Below are 12042 nucleotides of genomic sequence, written 5' to 3'. Positions count from 1 at the left end.
CCTGTGGACCCTCCCCCCAGCCTGCTCCCCAGACCAATCGGGGGTGGGGCTGGCCGGCCAACCTCCCCTGGCCCCATTCAGGGGCAGGGCTGGCTGACCCACTGCCCCTCCCTATGGCTGGCCCTGCACCAAATCGCCCCCCACCCCAATCAGGGGTGGGGCCCACCGGCCAATCACCCGTGGCCCCTCCCCCAGCCGGCCCCCCACTGTCTCCTCCTCCCAACTGGCCTGGTCCCGAACCGCTGACTGGGGCCGGGCCAGCCGGACCCCACCCATGCACGAATTCATGCACTGGGCCTCTAGTATAATAATTAAAACACAACATCAGTATATGTGGAATATAGCTAACACAGTGTTTAGAAATTTAGTTTTAAATACTTATATTAGAAAAGAAGAACAAGTTCTTTCCTTAAAAAAAAAAAAAAGAACATTTGTGTATCTTTTGTAAAATGCCTGTTCAAATATTTGTCCAATTTTAATTGGATTGTGTTCTTATTTTTGAATAGTAAGAATTCTTTATATATTTGGATACATGTCATTCACACATATGCACACACACACACACTTCAAATATTTTCCCCTAGTCTGTAGCCCACTTTTCATTATCTTAATGATATCATTTTCTCTTATGTTTCATGAAATTTTTGCCTAGTGCAAAATTTTCTCCAATGTTTTATTCTACAAGTTTTATAGTTTTAATGGTTACATTTATTTCTATGATCCATTTTAATATTTTTGTATTGTGTGAGATAAAAGTCAAGGCTCATTATTTTTTAATTTTTGTTTTTGTGTATGGATACCCTGTTGTTCCAGCATCATTTCTTGAAAAGACTCTTTTTCCCCAGTGAATTATTTTGGCCTCTTCACTAAAAAAAATCAATGAACACTGGACACTATTCTGTTCCATTAATCTTAAAGTTTATCTTTATACCAATACCACCCTCTCTTATTTACTGTTGCTTCAAAGTAAGCTTTACTAGTAAAATGACAGGCAGTGTAGTGTAAATCCTCCAACATTATTCTCCCTCCATCTCTCCAAGACTGTTTTGCCTAGGTTCTTTGTATTTAAATAAGAAAACCGTATTAGCCCTAGCTGGTTTGGCTCAGTGGATAGAACTTTGGCCTACGGACTGAAAAGTCCCAGGTTCGATTCCTGTCAAGGGCACATGACCAGGTTGCGAGCTTGATCCCCAGTAGGGGGCCTGCGGGAGGCAGCCAATCAATGATTCTGTCAAATCATTGATGTTTCTATCTCTCCCCCCCCCTTCCTCTCTGAAATCAATAAAAAAATATATTTTTAAAATAATTTTATTGATTTTTTACAGAGAGGAAGGGAGAGGGATAGAGAGTTAGAAACATCGATGAGAGAGAAGCATCGATCAGCTGCCTCCTGCACACCCCCTACTGGGGATATGCCTGCAACCAAGGTACATGCCCTTGACTGGAATCGAACCTGGGACCCTTCAGTCCCCAGGCCAACGCTCTATCCAGTGAGCCAAACCAGCTAGGGCTAAAAAAATATTTTTAAAAAAAACGTGTTAGATTTTATTAGGATTAAGTTGATCTATAGATCATTTGGGAAGGAAATGACACAATATAGAGTCTTCCAATCTATAAAGAAGGTATATCACTACATATATGAAAGTCCTTAATTTTTCTCATTAGTGTCTTAGAGTTTTTAGCATCTGTCTTATATTTTTAAAATTTATCTCTACTTCAGGTTTTTATACTACTATTGTGTGGTATTATTTTTCTATTACATTTTCCAAATGTTTATTGCTGATATATAGAAATACAATTGACTTTCAATATTGTCTTATCCCAAGACTGATACATTTGCTTATTAATTCTAGTGCTTCTTTTGTAGACTTGAGGAATGAACTACTAATACATGTAACAACTTAGCTGAACCTCAAAAACATTATGCTAAGTGAAAGAAATCAGGCATCATGTATGATTCTATTTACGGAGGTAATACTAACCTTTGAAGGCAAAAACAAACAAACAAACAAAAAGATTAAAGAATGTCTGGCCCTAACTGGTTTGGCTCGGTGGATAGAGCGTCGGTCTGCGGACTGTAGGGTCCCGGGTTCGATTCCAGTCAAGGGCATGTACCTTGGTTGCAGGCACATCCTCACTGGGGAGTGTGTGGGAGGTAGCTGAATTGATGTTTCTCTCTCATCAATGTTTCTGACTCTCTATCCCTCTCCCTTTCTCTCTGTAAAAAAAACAATAAAATATATTTAAAAAAAAAAAAAAAAAGAATGTCTGGAGCTGAGGTAAGGACGGGGGAGATTAACTGCCAAGGGATATGAAGGAAACAAAATGTTCTATTATCTTATTTGTGGTAGTGGTAACATGCCTATATACATTTCTCAAATGTACAACAAACTCTATATTTATAATGAATGTGTGTATATGTTATTCAATGTAAATTATACTTCAACTAGAGGCCCGATGCACAAAAATTTGTGCAAGAGTAGGCCTTCCTTCCCCCAGCTGCTGGTACTGGCTTCCCTCCAGCCGTCGGCAAGGCACCCGGGACCCAGGGGGCTTCCCTCCAGCCCCGGCTTTGTCCAGAAGGATATCTGGTCTAATTAGCATATTACCCTTTTATTATTATAGATGATTGGATTTTTTAAAAATTGGATTTCAAAGAAGCAACCTCAAATATATAAATCTACCAGGTGGCCAGGTGGTGTGGCTCAGAGCAACGACCTATGAACCAGGTCATCACAGTTGGATTCCAGGTCAGGGCATAAGCCCAGGTTGAGGGCTCGATCCCAAGTGTGGGGTGTGCAGGAGGCAGGCAATCAATGATTCTCTCTCATCATTGATGTTTCTATTTCTCTCTCCCTCTCTTTCCTCTCTGAAATCAATAAAAATATATTTTTTAAAAATAAATCTACAGGGTAGAGCAAATGTAATTTTACAGTTATAAGTACACAAAACAGAGTTTATTCTTGTATTACCATTTTTTATTAATTATCGAATTACTTTCCATACAAACTGTAAACCTACTTTTGCTCCACCCTGTATATGAATCCTTCATAATACCTAGAGTGGTATAATTTGATCAATACTTCATAAGCCTATCTAGCTGATGATTTCTATAAAGTCTAAATCAATACTGGTCTTTTATTTCAAATTGGTATTAAGCCTGGCTCTAAGATAAAGTCAAGAATCTAAGACTCTAATACCTCATTTCTTCTTGAGAAAAAGAGCAGAATTCAAAACACTAAGGGAAAAAAGAAAGTACCAACTTAGTACAGTTTAATTCAACAACACCAAGGAATAATACTAAAGGGATCATGAGCCATGTTTGTTGTTATTTTTATTAAGTTTTATTGATTTTTTACAGAGAGGAAGGGAGAGGGATAGAGAGTTAGAAACATCGATGAGAGAAACATCGATCAGCTGCCTCCTGCACACACCCTACTGGGGATATGCCCGCAACCAAGGTACATGCCCCTGACCGGAATCGAACCTGGGACCCTTCAGTCCCCAGGCCGACGCTCTATCCACTGTGCCAAACCGGTTAGGGCAAGCCATGCTTGCATCAGAGCCAAGAAGCCCTCTTATAGCACGAACAAAATTATTTTCTTGCCATCTTTAATATAGGAAGCAAATTGTATTTTACAATAGTGGGAAAACTCAAAGCTAGTAATATCTCATTCCAAAATCTGTCTCAAGTATATTCTTAAATCTGGACACCTAACTTATTAGTATAGTAGTTTTGCAATAGTCTCTATACTATGAAATTGCTAGCCACAAAAGTGTTTTTTTATTCAATAGATATTTATTGGGAACTATGATGGGCCCATGAAGGATAGAATACAATCTCTAACCTCAAATCAAATACATAGTGAAGGAGGGCATACATACCAACAATAACTTAAAGAAGCTTAAGAGATTTTACCAAAGTGCTAAGGCCATGAAACAGGAATATTTATCTTTGAAAGAAAGTGTAAATATGTAGCTAACTTTACTGAACACTAGATTTCACTCTAAATAATTCTTGATGCCATTCTTAAATCCTTTTTACCAAACATTCAAGAGAAATTTCATTAATTTGAAATAGGAGTTTGTAAGGATTTCCAGATTACAGGAAGAGCATAGAAGCTATATGGAAATAACCACAAATATTTGAAAATTAACATTTAAGTTAAACACAATTCAATTATTATTGAATTATTAACTATTAATACTGTTTTCTTAAGGATCTCTTAGGGTTAATTCAGTACTAGCTACTTTGTTGAGAAAATAACATATTCCAACTTAGGTTTCATACCTAAACAGTACTCAGTTTGAAAACAAAAACTTAAGAGAGCAAACATATCTTACAATATCAAGAGCTTTGCTATATGTTTTTTTTATCAATAAATGGAAATTTTCTTAATTATGGGATGATACCTTAAGTATATTAAAGAGACTTATCCATTTTCTTAATCTTTAAAAAGATTCAAAGTGAAATTTGTAAAAATTATTATACTAAATCTTAGCAGGGAGCAGCAAGGTAGAATAGTATAAAGAGAAAACATAAGAGTCTGGCTGGATTCAGATCTGAAATCAGTCTCAGCTCTACCATTTATTAACTCTATAACTATGATAATGTTATTTCACAGCCTTGAGCCTCAGTTTCCTTGTGTGATAAATATGGGCCTAGAAGTAGCTGATAAAAATCAAATCAACATTTGTAAAAAGGCATATAGTAAGCACTAAGTGAATCTTAGTTTTTCCTTTTACCTTGGATAGGATCATTGTTTTCACCTACAGTTACTTGGAAAATAAAATTACTTCAGTCAAACCCAAAAGACTAAATAAAACTAGGTTCTAGTCATTGAAAATATTTTTCAGTGCAGTTAAAATATCCAACTTTAGGGAAAATAAAATCCCCCCCCCTGCCCCCCGAAAGGAGAATGATCGAGAAACTTTCCAAGAAAAAATTTAGAAGCCAAGAAAACATTTCATTAAAATAGCAGTAGTTAATATATACCACTCTCCACAGTGCACAGCCTTCAACACTCCAACTGCAGCTGTAGTCTGTCGTTCAAAACCTTGTCCTATATGATCTGCATGAGCTCTTGTCCTGTCTTCAAAGAGCATCTCACGGGGCTCACTAGTTCGAGGTAGGTACTGCAGGTTTTTTATTTCATTGGTAGTTCTGTTTAAAAAAAAATTACACTTATATTTTATATAGATGGGGGTAGGCTTATGTGTTAAGGATTAATTGCCCTCAAATATTTGTATTGATGTACTAAGGCTTAACTGCCAACAAGCATTGAGTAATCACATAATTCAGAGAAAGGAAATTTCATCTGCTCCAAAATTAAGTTTTATTTTTCAAATGAACACATATAAACAAGAACACATATATAATCCACTCCTTTTCTTAACACATCCTTCATAACTGGAAGTTCTTTTTGTTTTTATTCCTCACCTAAGGATATGTTTTTATTGATTTTGAGAGAGAGAGAGGAAGGGAAAGAGAGAGAGGGAAACAGTGATGTGAGAAACATCAATCAGTTGTCTCCTGTACACGCTCCTACTGGAGATCAAAACAGCAACCTAGGTATGTGCCCTGACTGGCAATCGAACTCACAACCTTTTGGTGTACCAGACAATGCTCCAACCAACTGAACCCTTCGGCCAGGGCCATAAGTGGAAGTTTTAAGGCAACATACACTTAGATAAGAAACCAAATTACAGGTGGTGTGGTTTACCCAGGTTTCCCTATGCAGAATCTTTACCTGAAGTTTGGGTCTAACCTGAGGAAGCATGTTCCCAATCAGGGCACATGGCTAACATAATGTATATATCTGGAACAATCAGATAACTTTAAAAATGCATTAATATTTATAGAACACCTACGATATGTCAGGTATTATTTAGGCACTGAAGCTAGTGAACAAGACAATAGTGAATAAAATAAATTCCCTACTCTGGTGGAAGTTTATATTCTGGTGAAAGGAAGACAAAAAAAAAATACCAAGAAAACAACAAGCATATAAGTACTTCCACAAAACACGCATGGTTTATTGGGGATAGAAAGGAATACCTTAGCTCCCTCTTACATTGGCCCTCTTCTCTACTGCTCACACCTAGAATCCACATGCACAAAGAAACTGCTGACTACTTAGCCTCACTCACTGCAGAAACCCTCTCCGATTTGCTGTAGAAGAGGAAAAGACTGAGAAGAATTTCTCTGATTGGGAATCATTGTCTTATTTATCTTTCTGTATGGTTTTTCTGTTACTTCCAAAAACAAATCCAGATTGTCCCATAATATTCTCCTCTCATCCTAGCCCAGTGATGGCGAACCTATGACACACGTGTCAGAGGTGACACGCGAACTCATTTTTTTTGGTTGATTTTTCTTTGTTAAATGGCATTTAAATATATAAAATAAATATCAAAAATATAAGTCTTTGTTTTATTATGGTTGCAAATATCAAAAAATTTCTATATGTGACACGGCACCAGAGTTAAGTTAGGGTTTTTCAAAATGCTGATACGCCGAGCTCAAAAGGTTCGCCATCACTGTCCTAGCCTATCCCTTAGGCTAGCCTATCCCTTAGGGCAGTGATGGCGAACCTTTTGAGCTTGGCGTGTCAGCATTTTGAAAAACCCTAACTTAACTCTGGTGCCGTGTCACATATAGAAATTTTTTTATATTTGCAACCATAATAAAACAAAGACTTATATTTTTGATATTTATTTTATATATTTAAATGCCATTTAACACGTGTGTCATAGGTTCGCCATCACTGCCTTAGGGTCTCATCCTTATTAGTTCTCTAATTTACCATCAATCTCTACTCCTTAACTGCTCTTTGTGTAATCCTGCCTTACAGTCTTTTTACAAACTTACACACAAATACCGATGATGCTATTACATACTTTTTTGCTCTTTGAGGTTAATGTTATATAGGTATCAGAAAGCTAACTACATAATAATGTTGCTTACTGTGTGAAGTTAACAGGCTTTCAAGCCCACAAGTTTGGGGGTAGGCCTATGTGTTAAGGATTAATTGCCCTCAAACATTTGTATTGATGTACTAAGGCTTAACTGCCAACAAGCATTGAATAATCACATAATTCAGAGAAAGGAAATTTTAAGTCATCTGCTCCAAAATTTCTCACTACTATTGCCATTATAAGTTTTTATCTTGCTGAAAAAGGTTTCTTCTAGGCTTCAAACTTTTATTCTATTATTTTTATTTTTTACCTTATGTTTAAATATCAAACTTCTTAATGAGGTAGGAGCTATGGCTTTTCCTTTCAGATGGACTGCCAATTATGTCATCATTACACATGAATAAATATTCCCTTTCCCTATATACAGTGGGTCCTTGACTTACGAGTGTCCCGAGTTTTTTGAGATACCAGCTGTCTCTCAGCTGATTTTTTTGCAATGAATTGACAAAGTAATTTGAGTTAACGAGCTCCTTAACAAGCTCGGTCTCGGAACGAATTAAACTCGTAAGTCAAGGCCCCACTGTACTTTTATCTATTTGTGTGCTCTATCCTATTCTAATGATCTTTTTGAACTTTATAGTAATTTTTATTATCTAATAACACAAGGGCCCCTCACTTATCTTCTCTTTCTCAATTGTCTTGGCTATTTGCTGGCTTTATTTATTCTTCTTTATAAAGTTTTAAATCATTTATCCAATGCTAGAAATATCAGTCCAATTGAAATACTAAGTTTCAAAGAAATATTATTTTTACCCAATCTAAAATACAGTACTGTTTTCCATTTGTTTAGATCTTATTTTATATCCTCGATAAGATGTTTTAGTTTTTTTAATATGGGTTCTAAATATTTATTAAATTTATTCCAAATAGTTTATGTCTCTACTGTGAATGATATTTTTCCCATTTCTAATTACAAATTATTGTCATCTGCCTTCATTTCTCATATCTTATTTATATTTGGTACATTTTTAAAAATTATATCAACATATATAGACATTCTTAAATTTACATTCCAGTTATGCCCTAAACCTTCCCCTCCTTCTCCCTCCAATTTTCAACACATACACACACCCAAACATATAAACACCCATCCTCAGCAATACAAATTTGTATATCCAACATACCTTTTCCTTTTGAAAGGTGACTTTGGCATATCAGCCACAGGGATCATTTGTTCTCCTGGGCGTACCCACATGATAGGACCATCATCACTATCTTTTCGACTCTCTAATTTTAGACTAGATAGTGTCCCCCATGGCAGTGTACACTAGAGGCAAATAATTACATAAAAATGAATTATTTTCAAAATATATCTTTAACTATGCATTAAAGAATACTGCCCCCTTTAAAACTTTCATATATACTTTTATACTTATGCCCTTTGAAAGATATACCTATATTGAATATATTCCTACATATGCATAATTTTCCATCAAAAATTCTATTCCAACCACACAAAGAGAATAATTATTTTGGTGTGATTTCCTCCCCCAACCCTGTCATGAACATGATTCACTATACTCATCATTTGTTATTCTTCCTTTTACCAAATATGTTAATAAGTTGCCAAAATATGCAAGTATTGTCCATGAGAATCTATAAAAATAAACAGATACCTCTTTGATTAGTTATAATCAAAGCCTAGTACAAAGAGGAAAACCAAAACACAATCAAAATTTATTTCTGTTTAGTAGTTGCTTGAAAAAATTATTGGATTAAAAAGCAGAGATTAAAATCTTTGAGGAAAAAAAGAAAGAAATGACAAAGAGTCCATGGAATGGTGACAATGGCATTAAAAAAAAAAACCATCCCATACCCCTTTTCAAAAAGGGGAGAATTGTCAAATTAAATTTCTCCAGAAAGAATGCATTTGTTTTTAATTTAAAAATCTCAAAAAAATATTTAAATAATAGTATTTTTAAAATACCATTCAATACAAATGCAACCAAATTCCATGATATCACTAGTTGGGAGAAATAGAAAAGAAATATAAAGTTCAAAAGAATAAAAAAGGAACTGAAAGGGAAATAAAATGTGGTGAAAAAAAATACACACATACACACACATACATATAGACTAGAAAATTGAGCAAGCAGAAGTAAAAAAAAAAGCATGTTCAACAGATTAAGAGGCAGCAGTAGTGATAAACTGATCTTTTTTTTAAAAATATTTATTGTTAAAAGTATTACATATGTCCCTTTTCCCCCCTTTGATCCCTTCTAGCCCATTCCTGTCCCCATCTCTGCACCCCCTGCCCCAAGGCCTTCACCACGCTATTGTCTGTGATACACTAATCTTGTCACATTTTAACCTTTAAGTTACTAATTAAATAATCTAGCTCAGAGGTTTCTCTAGCTAGAAATCATTTAAAGACTTTAAAGAGACCTTAAGCTACTTACTTACTTACTTACTTACTTATTTATTTATTTATTTATTTATTATATCTTTATTGATTTCAGAGAGGAAAGAAGGAGGAAAGAGAGATAGAAACATCAATGATGAGAGAGAATCATTGATCAGCTGCCTCCTGCATGTCCCCCACTGGGGATCAAGCCTGCAATGCAGACATGTGCCCTTGACAGAAATCGAACCTGGGACCTTCAGTCCACAGGCTTGACGCTTTATCCACTGAGCCAAACCGTTTAGGGTTAAGCTACATATTTTAAATGCCTATTTTATGGATGAGGAAAATGAAGTCCAAAAATGGCTTGCCCAACCCAGCTAGGTATAGCCAAAAATGAAATGCAGCCTGGCCGGTGTGGCTCAATGGTTGAGCATTGACCCATGAACCAGAGGTCACCAGTTCGATTCCTGGTCCGGGCACATGCCCCAGTTGTGGTCTTGGTCCCCAGCAGGGGGCGTGCAGGAGGCAGCCAATCAGTGATTCTCTCTCATCACTGATGTTTCTCTCTCTCTCTCTCTCTCTCTCTCTCTCTCTCTCATCAATAAAAGCATATTTAAAAAAAAAAGAATGAAATACAGATGTACAATTTCCCAGGCCAGTTTTCCACAATGCCAAATGGCCATTCCCTTTTCCTAAGCACTTATACATCCTTCCTGTACTTCTTAAATCCCCTAATATTCTGTCTATAGCTAATAAACAGATGAAACTTAATTTCCTAAAGTGGCAGTAACAGGTAAGTGTTATTTTCTGGTCCCCCACTTAGCTCTGCCATTACAATTAGTACCAGAGAAGTCATAAACATACACTACACTAGAATTTAATTTCTCATCTCTTCCTTTCCTTCCCTCCAATTCAAATAAAATAAAAAATGTTAGAATTCTGAAACAACCATCTGTATCACCTGTAGCATAAAAGTAACACCCACAATTTAGATTGCTTGATATATTTTTTTCCTCTTACCTTTAAAAACGGTGAATCTTCCAACATATCAAGGAACTCAGGGAAATAATCTCCCACTTCTTCATCAACTGCTCCTACCAAACTGATTTGTCGCATTGGGCCAGCTCTGTAAGTACCGTGAGAATACGTTCTTTTTACCTGAAGGATATGGAATTCATTAAAAGTTATACATAAGATAATATTTGCTCTCACTGTGTAACACTAAATTATATTGTCCAAAAATATTTGAACATAATGTGAGGCAAGCAAAACAAAACAAAAAACCTTTACAAACAGTAAAAAAAAATAAATAACTAAAAAAAATAAACATCTGCACTAAATCAAGCTATTTTACCTTTCCTTACTAATGCCTATGCATAGCTTACGAAAACAGCTGAGATAAACAGCATAGTTTTATTTTTAAAAAAATATATTTTATTGATTTTTTACAGAGAGGAAGGGAGAGGGATAGAAACATCAATGAGAGAGAAACATTGATCAGCTGCCTCCTGCACACTCCCCACCGGGGATGTGCCCGCAACCAAGGTACATGCCCTTGACCGGAATCGAACCTGGGACCTTTCAGTCCGCAGGCCGACGCTCTATCCACTGAACCAAACCGGTCAGGGCTAAACAGCATACTTTTAGACAACTGAGCATAACTTCTTATAATACATGAGTTCATTATTTGCTCAATGATGCCACTGTAATTATATTCAAAAGTTTATATATCTAAATTTTTCTAAATGGCTTATATTGTTTTTATCAGAATTTTCAAAAGTACATACTGTGAAAACATTACATTTAACCATCACCAGTGGTTGATTTGTCTAAAAGGCCACAGGGAATGATCTTTCCTCCTAGATCTTATCATATTAATTAGGACCCAATTTATAATTCTAACTCTGATGAAAAACAACTAGAGATTAAGAACCAGGAGTTCTAGGTCCCAAATCTACCTTTGCTATCTACCAGCAATATGACCTTCAGAAATCACTTAAATTCCCTGAGTTTTAGTTTCACTAAATGGAACCATTTACTTTATATAATTATTAAGAAGACAATAATTATATAAAGGTACCTGCAGAGTGTTAGCAAATGGGTATTACTCAAATAATCAACCAAACTAAAACAGCCTACAGCTCAAGAATCATTGGTAAATGAATTTTGACAAGTACATTTAAGTCCCGAAAAGAGACCTATGCCTTTTCATATGCTAACACTAGTAACAAGTCCTTTTTTTTTTTTAATTTATTTTTATTGATTTCAGAGAGCAAGGGAGAGGGAGAGAGAGATAGAAACATTAATGATGTGAGAGAATCACTGATCGGCTGCCTCCTGCACGCCCCCCACTGGGAATCGAGCCCGCAACCTGGGCATATGCCCTGACCGGGAATCGAACCAGTGACCTCTTGGTTCCTGGGTCGACGCTCAACCGCTGAGCTACACCCAGATGGGCACAAGTCTTTTTTAAGTAAAACAAAATCCGTACATAAACAAACATTAAGCTAAATCCCAAGTATCTTTTTCTCTGGATTAGCCTTTGTGGCCACATATTTAGGGAGATAAAATTGTCTTCTTTTGCCTGGGTCTATCCCAGTTTAAAAAATAAAACAAAAACCTTACTATAATATTATTAAACTACTAGAGGCCCAGTGCACAAAATTCATGCATGGGTAGGGTCCCTAGGTCTGGCTGGCGATCAGGGCCAATCTGTGGGG

The 12042-nt window shown here is 36.2% G+C and overlaps 1 protein-coding gene across 5 annotated transcripts in view; it reads right to left on the bottom strand.

Moving 5' to 3' along the window:
* Positions 1–12042, bottom strand: part of RSBN1L (round spermatid basic protein 1-like) — a 54361-nt gene that overhangs the window by 6786 nt on the left and 35533 nt on the right. For all 5 annotated transcript variants that reach the window (XM_014536977.1, XM_005862911.2, XM_014536976.1 and 2 more), the window contains 3 exons: positions 10343–10480; positions 8103–8245; positions 4997–5164 (listed from right to left, as the gene is read on the bottom strand). In XM_014536977.1, coding sequence (XP_014392463.1) covers positions 4997–5164; positions 8103–8245; positions 10343–10480 — 449 coding nt within the window. The remainder of the gene's footprint in view (positions 1–4996; positions 5165–8102; positions 8246–10342; positions 10481–12042) is intronic.

Source organism: Myotis brandtii, unplaced genomic scaffold, assembly GCF_000412655.1.
Source record: "Myotis brandtii unplaced genomic scaffold, ASM41265v1 scaffold17, whole genome shotgun sequence".
In the NCBI taxonomy this organism is placed as follows: domain Eukaryota; kingdom Metazoa; phylum Chordata; class Mammalia; order Chiroptera; family Vespertilionidae; genus Myotis; species Myotis brandtii.
This window is presented reverse-complemented; position numbering and strand designations above follow the sequence as displayed.